The sequence below is a fragment of the Aspergillus sydowii genome (genome assembly GCF_001890705.1).
Source record: "Aspergillus sydowii CBS 593.65 unplaced genomic scaffold ASPSYscaffold_5, whole genome shotgun sequence".
In the NCBI taxonomy this organism is placed as follows: Eukaryota; Fungi; Ascomycota; class Eurotiomycetes; order Eurotiales; family Aspergillaceae; genus Aspergillus; species Aspergillus sydowii.
The window spans coordinates 1,968,790-1,981,872 of NW_024467863.1; the positions used below are offsets into that span (position 1 = coordinate 1,968,790).

The 13,083-nt window shown below is 49.9% G+C and overlaps 6 protein-coding genes across 6 annotated transcripts; 5 read left to right on the forward strand and 1 right to left on the reverse strand.

Moving 5' to 3' along the window:
- Positions 1 to 55: 55 nt before the first annotated feature.
- Positions 56 to 1,935, forward strand: ASPSYDRAFT_1177614 (uncharacterized protein; the record flags this gene model as incomplete). The annotated part of the gene is made up of 7 exons (XM_040840321.1): positions 56 to 203; positions 255 to 423; positions 475 to 626; positions 683 to 1,058; positions 1,153 to 1,395; positions 1,456 to 1,564; positions 1,627 to 1,935. The coding sequence occupies 7 exons, from the start codon at positions 56 to 58 to the stop codon at positions 1,933 to 1,935; spliced, it is 1,506 nt and encodes a 501-aa protein (XP_040702953.1).
- ASPSYDRAFT_1001838 (phosphatidylinositol-specific phospholipase C domain-containing protein) lies at positions 1,856 to 4,043 on the reverse strand. The gene has a single exon (XM_040839711.1). The coding sequence runs from the start codon at positions 3,944 to 3,946 to the stop codon at positions 2,075 to 2,077; it is 1,872 nt and encodes a 623-aa protein (XP_040702954.1). The 5' UTR covers positions 3,947 to 4,043; the 3' UTR covers positions 1,856 to 2,074.
- A 1,593-nt stretch (positions 4,044 to 5,636) lies between these two features.
- On the forward strand, positions 5,637 to 7,442 carry ASPSYDRAFT_58309 (putative carboxylesterase; the record flags this gene model as incomplete). The annotated part of the gene is made up of 5 exons (XM_040849511.1): positions 5,637 to 5,803; positions 5,862 to 6,140; positions 6,187 to 6,362; positions 6,412 to 6,776; positions 6,822 to 7,442. 5 exons carry the CDS (start codon positions 5,637 to 5,639, stop codon positions 7,440 to 7,442), a joined length of 1,608 nt encoding a protein of 535 aa, XP_040702955.1.
- A 349-nt stretch (positions 7,443 to 7,791) lies between these two features.
- On the forward strand, positions 7,792 to 9,166 carry ASPSYDRAFT_1001812 (cytochrome b5 reductase family protein). The gene is made up of 3 exons (XM_040839710.1): positions 7,792 to 8,350; positions 8,412 to 8,489; positions 8,558 to 9,166. Exons 1-3 carry the CDS (start codon positions 8,080 to 8,082, stop codon positions 9,127 to 9,129), a joined length of 921 nt encoding a protein of 306 aa, XP_040702956.1. The 5' UTR covers positions 7,792 to 8,079; the 3' UTR covers positions 9,130 to 9,166.
- An 813-nt stretch (positions 9,167 to 9,979) lies between these two features.
- ASPSYDRAFT_151469 (MFS transporter) lies at positions 9,980 to 11,751 on the forward strand (the record flags this gene model as incomplete). The annotated part of the gene is made up of 5 exons (XM_040842104.1): positions 9,980 to 10,087; positions 10,146 to 10,166; positions 10,224 to 10,281; positions 10,336 to 10,395; positions 10,460 to 11,751. 5 exons carry the CDS (start codon positions 9,980 to 9,982, stop codon positions 11,749 to 11,751), a joined length of 1,539 nt encoding a protein of 512 aa, XP_040702957.1.
- A 255-nt stretch (positions 11,752 to 12,006) lies between these two features.
- On the forward strand, positions 12,007 to 13,065 carry ASPSYDRAFT_79021 (uncharacterized protein). The gene is made up of 2 exons (XM_040850982.1): positions 12,007 to 12,384; positions 12,466 to 13,065. Exons 1-2 carry the CDS (start codon positions 12,051 to 12,053, stop codon positions 12,963 to 12,965), a joined length of 834 nt encoding a protein of 277 aa, XP_040702958.1. The 5' UTR covers positions 12,007 to 12,050; the 3' UTR covers positions 12,966 to 13,065.
- Positions 13,066 to 13,083: the final 18 nt, after the last annotated feature.

Sequence of the window (13,083 nt, forward strand, 5' to 3'; positions counted from 1 at the left end):
AGAAAATGCGGTTTTTCTTTCATGACATTAAAGATTCCTGGAGAGGCCGAGCAAGATGTCTGAGGTGAGAAGAAGACCGAATAGCTCGCTCTTGGGAATCATCAAGGAGGTTTTCAATTGGTATCCATCGTCCTATCCGCTCGAGGAGAGGAAGTTGCTGTTCAAGCTCGATGTTTCTATCTTGGTTTTCGCCTGTCTTTGCTGTAAGCTATATCTTTGGACCAGTTTACCTGAAGACCGACTAACTATCTCAGTTTTCGTCAAGTTTCTGGACCAGACCAATATCACCAATGCATACGTCAGCGGCCTCAAAGAAGACTTTGGTCTCTATGGGAATGAGCTCAACTACTTCAATATTTGCTACTATACAGCCTATGTAGTATTCCAGGTGCCTGGGATGCTTCTAATGTCCCGGCCAACTCTGTGCGTATTGCGTGGAAAACCATTTGGGTTTTGTATCCTGACATGTATTAGGGCTCGCTGGCTTCTCCCTGGACTCGAGATCCTCTGGGGAATCTGCACTTTTGCTCAGAGCCGAGTGACGAATGTCCATCAGTTGTACGCTCTTCGCTTCCTGGTAGGAATGTTTGAAGCCCCAGTATTTGCAGGGACGCACTTCATCTTAGGTGAGCATCTAGCACTTTGCTTAGAAACTATAGTATCTCTAACAAACTCCGTCTAGGCTCATGGTACTCCGGCCCAGACCTCTTCAAGCGCGCAGGAACATGGTTCATCTGCAACCCCCTAGGAACAATGGTCAGCGGGTACCTCCAAGCAGCGGCTTATACCAATCTCTCTGGCGTCGCAGGGATGCCTGGCTGGCGCTGGCTGTTCATCATCGATGGGATATTTACCATCCCTGTGGCGTTGATCGGGTTTGTGATATTCCCGGGAATCCCAGACTCGCCGCCGCCCTTTTTTCTTTCGAAGCGAGATATCGAGATTGCACGAGAGAGAATCAAGAGGGCGAATATTCGAAGACCGGGGAAGTTGGGTCTTGATGTTTTTAAACGGAGTTTGAGGAGGTGGCATATTTGGGTTTTCTTATTTTGTTATGCGTGCGTACAGCTCCTTTTCCCTCTGACATCTACTATATCAAATGATAAAGCCCAAATAAAGATGAGGAGGTGGGCATTGTTAACAAGACAATAGGTGCATGATCCTGTCCTCCTACCCAAGCTCATATATGAGCCTCTGGCTCAAAGATGAGGGATACTCAGTCACGCAAATTAACCAGCTGCCCACGGTAATCCACGCCATTACAATCGTTACTTCATGGCTGGGGACCACACTAGCAGCGATTTATCCTGCCTGGATTATATACACCCTGATATCGGCGTGTTCCCTGTTCTCGACGCTTTGCATGTGTATCTGGAATATCCCGACAGCGCTAAAGTATGTTCCTGGTATTTCTTCATAATGCTATAGTACTTGTGGCTAATAAGATTATACTAGATTTGTCGCCTGGTTCCTTTTCGGTGCGTCCGGCTGCGCAAGCCCAATTCTGTATTCTACCGTCAACACTGTCGTTAAGGATGATTCTGAGGAAAGGGCGCTGATCATGGTACGAACTGTCCGCTCCATATTTCATAGACATCCATCGACAGCTACTTACTACTATCACAGGGTGCAATGATGACATTTGGCTACTCTTTCCAAATCTGGGTCCCCTTGTTACTCTTCCCCACGGCTGGTCCGGACGGCGCCCCGCGTTGGCGAAAGGGGTGGCCGGTGACGTTTGTTTTCTATTTCTTCCTCTGGGCTGGATTTATTACGGCGATTTTGCTGCATAGAAGGGATAGGAAACGAAATGGGGTGGTTGGGACGGGCTCGGAGTCGGAGTCTGATGATGCAGTGCTGAGAAGTCCGGTTCTTGAGGGGGAGACGCAGGTTGTAGTTCAGAATGCAAAGACAGGAGAGCAGAAAGGGCTATAGCAAATTGGGATTATGTGTAAGCTGAGGAGGGTAGAGTCGTTGAGCATTCGCAATATCGATGCCCGATTTAAAAATAGTATGATTTCCTAACTGGGGAATGGGCTTTGACTGTCGTCAATTGCGCTGGCTAGCTAAGAAGCTAAATAGAAACCGAATGTAAATACGGATTCGGCATATCTTTCTCAATAACTGTACCGTTGTTGAAAACCGTACCGTTCCTCAGAACCTCTACGCGCCCTAGGTGCAAATTCCGCGGCGGATTATCGACAACTGTCCCGTTGGCATAGATAATGCCGTTCCAAGGTCCGGACACTCTCTGGATGGCACCCTTTCTCGCAGCTTCCGCAGATGGAAGAAGAACAGATCGTTGGTCGCTCACATCACAGTTCTCACTTAGCATGTAGAGGTTCAGGCCGATAGCTAGGGTGTACAGTTCAGCACTGAGCTGGTTCCAAGAATACTGATCCGTGACGACAACGCCAATGTAGTCGACCAGTAGCACATTGGGCCATTTGGTAGGGCTCATCGCGTTGACGCCCGCCCAGTAGAGGGCTGGATTAGTGGGCATGATGGCGATGTTCTGGATTGTCAGTGCGGTTGTTTGGAGGGCATCGGCGGATACAAGCCATTGGCTGATGAGGAACTCGTCATCGGTAAATGGCTCAACACGATCGATTCCTGACCATACGGAGATTTGGTCTTCGGCCACTGGTTTTGTGGTGGGTAGATCTGACCAGTGGTCGTTAACAGCCATCTGCGAGGCTGGGTATAGGCCGTCGGGAATGGATGAGCTCGCGACTCCATCTGGTATATTGTTGCTATTTAGGAGGAAAACAACGCAGCCTGCGCCGTTGTTTTGGTCCATAAAATACGAGGCCTTCTGACGCTGGAACTCGGTGTTGGTGTCAAGGTTACCACAACGGTTGTTGACTTTCTTGAGTTCGCTGAAGAAGTTATCCACAATGCCATTGTCCCATTTGATAGCGCCACCGGGTACCTTTCGAATGCCGATGAGGTACCTGAGCTTTATGAATATTATCTCACCGGGATTTTCAGAAGTGAACTTGTTGATTTCATCGACGATATCGTTGAGGCTTTCGCCGGTGTTCCCAATAGGAACATCGGCCGTCTCGTCATTGACATGCGCTACCCAGAATGCATACTCGTCGGTGTTTGATTGATGGACACTCAGAATCCGCATGTCAAACCACCGCGCACCTACGCGGAGCTGATCATAGATGTTGAGCGCCTGGGTCTGGGTGTTGGCTTTGCTTCCTATGGAAAATATCTGGTCGCTAATAGTGCTCATGCCAGCATCGTGAGTACCAGGCATGACAATATGCTGAAGCGGCCTGTCTTTGATGACATCGTAGATTTGTTTCATCCAGTTGCCGATACCGTGATTAAGAGACGCCATAAACCCATGACTGTCACTGCCAGTAATCACCAAAGTAACTGGTACATCCGGTCTAGGATCGAGGTATTCCCGCTGGCCTAGGTTCATACCACTGAGATCAATTACTGTGCGACGAGGGTGGCCATCCGGTATATGTGTGGTTGCACGAATGACGAATTTCTTATCAGTGCCCTCAATCGAGTAATATGCTTCGCCGTTTGTGTCCACCTGGTTTGCTCCGGCGCGCTCGGTATAGTGGGCAATATTCTGTCGCGAGCGACCAGATGGAATGTCTCCCCAGTCGAAGTTGTCCATCTGATAGGAGTGAGTGCTGTCAAGCTTGAACCGGTGGGGGGTCAGATTGACGATTGTAACGAATTGTCGGCCGGAAGTCAGATTATCAAGGCCGAGGGCACCCCAGTCAGTGTATGTCCCCTCTGGCATGGTTTCCGTGCTGTAAGTAGCATCGTCTGGATTGCATGTACCGGCTGCCGTGTCGCGACTTTGGACCCCCCCGGTGTGCCCTGCCTGTTTGGGTCCGCGAATGGATGCGGCCTGGGCTGCATGGATACTCAGGGCCCCAACAAACCAGGTTAAAACATGACTCGGCTTCATGACGGGCTTAGAACCGAAAGGACGAGCTCCTTAAGTCATGGATTTTGGCGTACACCAGGGACGAGAAGCCTGCATTATCGTCTGCCGAACGACGCAAGGGGCTATTTAAACATTCCGGCAAGACCTTCACCTGCCCGCCATGCCCGCCCTGGGTTGTTTACACCACCCAATAACATGATATTAGAGGCTAGTGATGTTGCATCCGTTGGATGCATTCACCGAGTCCAGGCCAGGGGTGTTCCTTAGATCCATATTAGCGCCATGGCAAGGAAGACTGACCCCGATCATGGGGCTTATTTGTTCAGTGATTGTGGCCCCTTCAGCGCTGGTTAATGCAAGCTGCAGGAAAATGTCGATCTGTCCGACTCATTCCACAATTTCTAAAGGACTAAATTCGGCCGTTGTAACCTCAAGACCTACCCACCTGAGTTCACCTTCTGTCCACCACGGGAATAAGATGCGGATAGGGGAACCGCACGTGGGACAAGGACTTGTTGACTCTTGCCGGTTCTCAAGCACCTAAAGAGACGCCAGTTAGCGCCCGATATAAAGAATGTCAGGGATGCCAATGACAAGAGTGTCCTCAAATGCTAACAATGGATGGTATTAAAGGGTCATGGTTAATGTTAGAAAGAAGACCACTGGTGTTCCATGAAGGCAACGGATCGTCAAAACACCGATCGATAACGATCGCCGAATAATAATTACGACGTAGGCTTCAAATTTTCATCGTGCACAAGCCGGGTGATAGGATAAGGGTAGAGTCGTTATATCTTGTTGACATCGAGAGCCTGAAGGCCCCTAACAGTGAAGGAGCGAGCGAGGAATGACCATGGTAACAAATCAGAATAGAATCGCGACATGGAATTTTGCATCCCGATTACATGCAAATAACGAAGCAAATCACCTGTCTCTTTGTGTCCAGGGTGTATCCGCAGCGTCGACGATGGGTGGATGGGGGAAGTAAGAGAAGTCAGGCGGGAGTTGCATGAGACTCGCTGCTNAAGGCCCGTTCCCGATCTCCCTTGCAGCTGACAACCAACACTCACCTGCATGCCATTTATTCCTATGCCCAATTGTTCTCATTTCGCGGAAAAGAGACTGTCCACTTCACGGACATGGCTGGCTTAAGCAGCTCCGGTTGTTCATGTATTTTTTTCTACCATCCTTCTTGATTGACACTCTACGCCAAGTGCACTCATCCTAGGAATATCACCTGGAAGGCTTTATCGAGCCGGGATGCACAAATTTTATAGACGATCGTGATTCCTTCGGTTTTGCAAACCCCGAGCCTCCGCCGGTACCGTATGCGATGAGTATGACACTGGGGGAATCCCGGAGTTGGAAATGGAACCTTCGAAATTCGAATGTACTCTAGGACGTGAGCTATGACGGTGTGTTCAGAGGTTTGCAGGCGATTTAGTTGATATCCTTTCGTGACACAAATGCCCGTTTTACGACGCGCTCCCATAATTTGCTCCCCCATGGTGCGATACTGCGAAGGTGTGGCCTTGCAGGGATGTGACTTGGTGGGGCGCCGGCTTTTCCCCCGCCAGGAACTGTGCACGCCGCAACGCTGCAGACAGCGCAATCAATCTTCCTTCCCCGCTTTCTATCGCGTTGCGAGACACTGCTCAGCTCATATACTGGCTATAGACCGCGGATAAATTACGATATAAGTGAAAGCAGAATGGCCGCTGTTCTTCAAACTCAACATCTTGGAACCATCCAAGGGAAAAGTGGAGATGGTGTGACACAGTATTTGGGGATCAAATATGCAACTCTCAAAAACAGACTGGCGGATGCTATCCCAATCGACAATCACGAGGGGGTAACCTTGGATGCGACCCGAGATGGGTGAGATATCCAAATTTCCTGCTGTTTCTTCTGTCCTTAGACTAACACCAAGGTTTAGACCAACAGCTGTCTCGCTCCCGATTGGATGCGACTTGGAATTAATGCACGTTCAGCACACTCTGCCAAAAAAGGAGCTCCCCCAGTCAGATGTCGACTGTCTGAATCTCAACATCGCTGTCCCCGCTGGCACAACACCATCCTCTCGGCTCCCGGTTTTCCTGTTTATACACGGCGGGGGTCTCGTTATTGGCGCAAATTCCTGGGCCCAATTCGACTATACCCGTCTTGTCAAGTTGTCTGTTGAAAAGAAACTTCCAGTTGTGGCAGTCTCTATCAAGTATGAACCGAACTCCTGGCGACGAGATTCGAACTGACACATTCAGTTACCGACTTGGGGCCTTCGGATTCTTGACCTCCGAGGAGCTGCGCAATGCTGGCTATAAAGCAAACAATGGCCTTCGTGACCAGCGCGTGGCCATCGAATGGGTGAGAAAGCACATCCACGAGTTTGGTGGAGATGCAGACAATGTCACGGTGGCAGGAATGAGCGCGGGTGGAGGTATGTTTGGAGATTCGTTCATGGTGTCATCCAAAGCTAACCATTCCAGCATCCGTGACCTATCACTTAAATTCCGAAGAAGCACTCTTCAAGCGGGCTATTGCAATGAGCGGAACGTATTTTCTGAGCCAGCCGTTACCCTACGACGTACACGAACAGAATTACCAGAAGGCGATCTCAGCTTTAGGGTTGTCGAATAGCAGTAGCCCCGAAGAGAGAATCAAGGCACTACTTGAGATGCCCGGCCCTGACGTCGTTTCTAAACTACCCCCATCCATTTTGTCCTCACCGGCAATTGATGGCGACATCGTTCCCTCCGCACCTTCGCACTCGGACACGGCGAATACAACATCGGATACCCCAAGGGGGAAGAATTGGTGTGAAGACTTGATTGTTGGAGATGCCCAGATAGATGTAAGTCTGAAGATTCGCCACAGAGTCAGTAGGCTAATTTATTAGGCGAGCATCATTGCTTTTCTGTTCCCCGACACCAAGAAGGACTGCGCCAAAAAGTTTGTCAAAGCCATGAACACTGCTCTCGCATCGCAACCAACCACGGCCGAGCAGATTGCAAAATCGTACGGTGTCTCAGAGGGAACCAGCGATGAGGAGGCCTACCCTGGAGTTTTGGATTTCATTAATGATGTGCTCTTTTTCTCCCCTGCTTTGACATTTGCACAGGGGTGGAAGGGAAATGCGTACGTCTACTACTTCAACGAAGGGAACCCATGGGAAGGACAGTGGAAAGGTAGGACAAATCACATTCTAGATCTGGCGTACCTCTTTCAAAATTTCCGGGAATTCCTATCTCCAGACCAGCAAGCGCTTGCAAGTGCATTTGCCGAGGACTTTTTCAAGTTCTGCCATGGGCAAGCTCCTTGGCCGGCTATTACCAAAGGGACTGTATCCAATGGGTTCACGGCGAGACGTTATGGGCCAACCTCTGAAGATACTGCAGCAGAGACAGTGACGCGGGCTTATGGAGGAGAAAGTCGCCGGCGGTCAAACCTTTACGACTACACGGACCAGGTTTCGCTCGATGAACTGGCGAAAGCGTTGAACATTTTCATGACGCTATAATCCTGGTGCAATTCTCATCTAGTGCTTCGAGTATATAGTGAAAATTATGAATATGCTTTTCACGGATAAAGGGCCGGATCGCAACCTGCCAGGGAATTGTCGCAATGCATTTTAGTGAATTGCACTTTAACTTCTCTTGCCAGCAGTGTAAAAAAATACTTGCCACAACTTGGGGGATGTGCGCCACGCAGAAGCTTACTAGTGAGAGGGTCCAATCCACTGTGAGTCAAAGCCTCAAGAGTTAAACCTCAGCGGTGGGATTCGCAATTAACGATCCACAGCGGATGGATGCCATGCCTCTCCTATGTCCGCTTACTATTTCCGCCGCAAACGGACACCAACAAGTCCCGGTGCGAAGTGCTTTAATTTGAAATCCACGGGGCCAATAACGTCGCAGAGCCGTACACTACTACAACGGCCGCCAGCTCCAGCTCGGGGATCTCCACGCCCGATCGGAGTAAATACAACACTCGCAACGGTGCGACAAACGCCGATGCCCCGACATTGTATGACCATCTGCCACGATTTAAAACACCAGGACGCCCCAGGAAGAATGCCTGTCAGATTTTTAACAGTCTTTGTCGAACGTCTTGGATCCAGCCTCCGGCAAGTTGTTCGAATATAGATAAATAGAGCAATGGCAGCCCTGCTGAACCGCCGTCTTGTCGCCAACTCTCTCGCCATCCTCGCTGTCGGTGGAATCGGTACTTACACAGCTTCCAAGTATCTCACCAAGAGCGCGTTTGCCGAATCGCCCAACTCGGAGTCCCAGAAGGTCTTCAGTCGCGCGGGCCCCGCCTTCAAATATCTCCGTCTTCATAGCGAAGAGAGCGTCAACCACAACACAAAGCGTCTTCGGTTTGAGCTGCCCGGTGGTGAGAGCTCGCTCAGCGGACTCGGTCTTACATGTGAGTTATGGTCTCTTTTCTGGATGAATTATAACAGAGCGCTAATTTAAAATCTATCCAGCTGCTCTTCTCACCTTCTCTAAACCCGATGGTAGCTGGCTCCCCGTCGTACGACCCTACACGCCTGTCAGCAAGCTAGGTAAGCAGACCGATCCAACATAACACGATCCCAATCCCCTCCACCAGACAATCTCTAATAACGACCAGACGAACCCGGCTTCATCGACCTCCTCGTCAAAAAATACCCAAACGGGAAAGCAAGCACCCACCTGCACAGCCTCAAACCGGGCGACAACCTATTCATTCTCGCCTCGCTACCCGGTTTCTCATGGACACCTAATAAATTCAACCACGTTTATCTGATCGCTGGCGGCGCAGGTATTACACCAATCTACCAGCTTGCACAGGGAATCCTCGACAACCCTGCTGAGAAGACGAAAGTCACTGTGGTCTTCGGCGTGAATACAGAGCAGGACTTGCTCTTCCGGCAGGAATTCGATGCGTATAAGCGTCTGTACCCCGGAAGATTAGATGTTCATTATGCGGTTAGTCGACCGAGCAAAGAGTTTGAACCGGCGGAGGGTATAAGGGAGGGATATGTTACCAAGGAAGTCCTGGAGGACGTCATGAGAGGCCCAGGGGACAAGGGCACGAAAGTGTTCGTTTGCGGTCCACCCGCGATGGAGACGAGTCTCGTTGGGGGTGTAGGTTTTGGGAAGGGCCCAAAGGGTATCCTAGAGCAGCTGGGATATGGGAAAGACAGGATTCATCGGTTCTAGACTGCCGCGTCCACGGCCACAATCAGTGTTAAATTCGCCATAATGTGTACCATAGATCATTTCTTGTTGAGTTGTTAGAATAGCGAGTCACTCAATTTTACTCTCTCCACACTGCTTGAGTATGCATTCTTCGCTTTGAGCAAGGTTGCAGGCGTGATGTCGGGGAAATCTGATAAAGACCGATTATCGGTGCACGGTTGATATCTGTAGATCCTTGAATAGCGTCAAGGTATGGGGGAGGACTTGCCACAATGATACACAGCCCCATCTGGAACCATAGACAAGGCACGGTAATCCGCCTAATTAAGATCCTGGTGAGCTCTAGACGGCTTCAATAGGAGATGATAACTATTGCTCACTTAATGAATAGCATGGTGCCGACCTGCGCCAATATGGCCGGACAGCCGCTGTGGCAATGCCAGTCATATTGAGGATGTCCATTAGGCCAGCCAGTTGGATTGAGCGAGTGAAGTGTACTATGAGAGGGTTTACATAATTGGACTCTATTTTCACTTATCTCGGACGCATTAAGTTCATGGGCGCCTGCCAATTCAAATCGAGTCATCTTAGACCCCATGGACGAGCAATCAGACAGACCAAACCAATCAAGAGCATTGCATTTATTCGAAATAACCGCTGCTTTATGAATCTGGATGCTTGCCGGGAAATGGTCCAGACCAGAGTTTAGTGAAGAAGGAACACCACATTCGCAGCGCAAGGACCCCTATGGCCTGTCACTGTTAGATGAATCATCCACGCTGCGACCTTCTCTTTTTGCTGCCCTTATGCCTTCCAAATCAGCTTCACACAATGGGCCTTTGATAAAGATTTTTACTCCTCTTCTATTGGGATGTCGACCACCAGGGCGAACAACGACGAGGAGAATCGGCCGTGGCTTGTGGAGTTCAGAGGGTCGAAGTGCTACATTGTCTTCGTTGTCGTTTTTGCAATATTTACGGTAGTAACGCCCCTTCTATCAGTCTTTCGTTCTTGGAATTGCTAACAGTGATGGGCAGGATATTTTTCTTTACGGAATTGTTTGTCTTGTCCAGTTGATTAGCTCTATCGAAGCCTTGGCTGACAGACTCTCGTAGGTTGTGCCTGTCACTCCGACGGCACTGCGCGAAAGAGCGGGCGTACTGGAGCAAGATGGTACGTCTTCTATTCAGAGCACTTAGTACCATACCACTTGCTGATACTGGGAAGGGCAAAGATGGACGTCGATTTTGTTAACTTTGTATGGCGGCGGACTTCTAGCATGTTCACGTACGTACTCCTTCCCCAGCCTTTGATATACGCAGACATGACCTATTGATTCTAATCTTTGCAGCGCCCGCTGGCTATTTAGCAGACAGAACTCAGTGCCGCCGATGGCCATTACTTATCGGTCTCATCGCCCTAGCCGGATCGACAGCTCTTCTCTGCGTAGGAACGCATCTCGGATTCTGGATCGCGGGTCGTCTATGCCAGGGCGCATCCGCAGCAGTGGTCTGGACAGTCGGCCTCGCGCTTCTCGTAGATACGGTAGAAAAGGACGAACTCGGAAAGGCTCTAGGACTTGTCGGCACTGGAATGACTTTGGGGAGTTTAGGTGGGCCGTTACTCGGAGGTGCACTCTATGAACATGGCGGATACTACTCAGTTTTCGGCCTGGCATTTGGATTTATCGCCATCGACGTGGCGTTGCGGCTAGTCATGATAGAGCGAAGGGATGCAGCAAAATGGCTTAATTATGAGGGAGAGACGCCATCATCTGTTGAACCAACAACAGTCAGTGAGATGGTATCTGGGCCTCTTGGGACGCTTGACTGCGGTAGGCATCTCGACTGGATTGAACATGAGATTGATACTACACCCGAGAATGAACCGAAAACGAATGCCTCTTCTATACATGGACCGCCGCTTGAGGGGAGCACCGCCCGTGAATTGACGGCAGAGACAGAGACAGTCTCCGAGAAGAGGAAATCAGCATGGTACACCCTGTGCAGTTCTTGCCGCTTCGTCATTACACTATGGGCTTATTTCGTCTGGGGTCTCATTCTTACCTCTTGCGACAGTGTCCTGCCCCTCTTCGTTGAGGAGATGTTCAACTGGAAACAGACAGCCCAAGGTCTCATCTTCATCCCGTTGACCTTCCCCAGCTTCTTTGACCCGGTCATTGGTTGCTTCACGGATCGATTCCCCTGGACTCGGCGGTACGTTGGTTGTGCTGCATTTGTCGGGGCAGTCCCGGCCCTCGTTTGCTTCCGTTTCGTGCAGAATAATTCAACTCATGATAAGGTTACGCTATGCGGACTACTGGTATTACTAGGGATCTGTCTCGCGGCAATGCTCGCCATAATCCTAGTGGAGGTCTCATATATCGTCAAGGAGAAAGAGGCAAAACGTCCTACTGTTCGGGGTAAAGGGGGGAGTATGGCGCTGGCGTATGGGCTTCTGAACTCCTCTTTCTCTGCTGGGAGTTTGGTTGGACCGTTTCTTGCAGGATGCCTTCGTGAGAAGGTTAGCTGGGGGACTATGGGGTGGGTTCTGGCGCTGGTGTCAGGCATATCGGGTATACCCGCTTTTCTTTTCTTTGGGGGTTGTTTTCGAAAGAGGCATGAGATCGAGGCTAATAGTTGAGGTGCTGAAAAATATTTTGGATTTTTAATAAGGCCTTTACCAGTGGTGGCTAGAATGAGTGCGCATAACTACGTGTAGATATTACTGCTAGGTTTTAATACAACATGTAATAGAGCCATGTCTATTTGCACTACCCAATACCGTTTTGCATTAATATAAAGAAAAGCGGACAGTTTTGTCAATAGGATATGCGGTTCATTAGCATTTAGTAAATTATCGTAAATGATGTTATTAAACGGACATCATGGTACAACTCCGATCCATCGCCCAACACCCTCAGACACCGCACAACCTCCCCAATGGCTAGATCCTGGTACACCCCTATTGTGCTCACCATTCTATGCAGTGGAATAGGATGCCTAACAATCCTCGCCATCCCATGCCGCTCCATGAAATTCACCTGGCGCGCTGAGCCAGGCCACAGCAGCTCTTTTGGCATGCACGTCATCGACCCCGCGGGGAACCCCACCGAGGAAGAAAGCTACACCCTGCGGATTCCGCTGAGCGAGTTACAGCGGCAGATANGTGACGAGAAGATTTTGGCGAGGTTTTCGAGGGGCTTCTTTGCTGGTTGGGTGTTTGGGCCTGAGAGGTGGATTGCACCGTTTGTGCAGGGGGTTATTGATCACCAGGGTATGTATATATAATATACTTGTTTCTTTACACGGCACTCTTTCGAAAGAGAGACAGATGACTGATAGTGGATCAATACAGTTTTTGCCAGGGCTAGGGTAACTACTAGAGATTTAGGGGATTCTTATTCGTCTTTCCAGTCAGGCGCATCTGCATGTGCGTGTACATGCGACATCTCCCGCCCCAGCGGCATGTCGCAAAAGCACCTCCCACCTCTCGGCGCGTGCTTATTCGGTCTATACTATCTCATCGACGCAAGCACATACAGTGCTAAAGACCGAGAATCAACATTCCCGGACTCAGTTGGAATCCCTCGACCAGGGCGAAGTTTCGTGGAATACGCAGGCCGCACTAAAGGCCGCAGCCTGGCTGCGTCACATCGGTTCGAACTACTTAAAGACAGTCCGACGGTAGGTGAAGATGACGGGGGAATTACGATTATCTACTCGCATGTCCGGAGTAACCCACGTACAGGTGGGCATGTGTATGGGCGATTTATGACGGCTATGCATGTTTCTTATGCGCATTTGTTGTTTGCTGAGGGGGTGAGGGAGCTTCTTGCTTCGCGGAGCTCCGTGTGAATGGGGATATTATGATACTTGGAGACAGCTATAGAGTAGAAGAAGCACATTAACTCCTGTGATATGCTAGCAAATGTATATATGAAATGATATGGTGGGGAATCAGTGTGACTGGTGT

What these genes read in the sequence shown, in the direction of transcription:
- ASPSYDRAFT_1001838 (XM_040839711.1), bottom strand. Translation starts at nt 3,946, where the DNA reads ATGAAGCCGAGTCATGTTTTAACCTGGTTTGTTGGGGCCCTGAGTATC.
- ASPSYDRAFT_1001812 (XM_040839710.1), top strand. Translation starts at nt 8,080, where the DNA reads ATGGCAGCCCTGCTGAACCGCCGTCTTGTCGCCAACTCTCTCGCCATC. An exon ending in CAGCGGACTCGGTCTTACAT is followed by an intron (nt 8,351 to 8,411) that starts GTGAGTTATGGT and finishes AAATCTATCCAG; the next exon opens with CTGCTCTTCTCACCTTCTCT. An exon ending in CACGCCTGTCAGCAAGCTAG is followed by an intron (nt 8,490 to 8,557) that starts GTAAGCAGACCG and finishes AATAACGACCAG; the next exon opens with ACGAACCCGGCTTCATCGAC.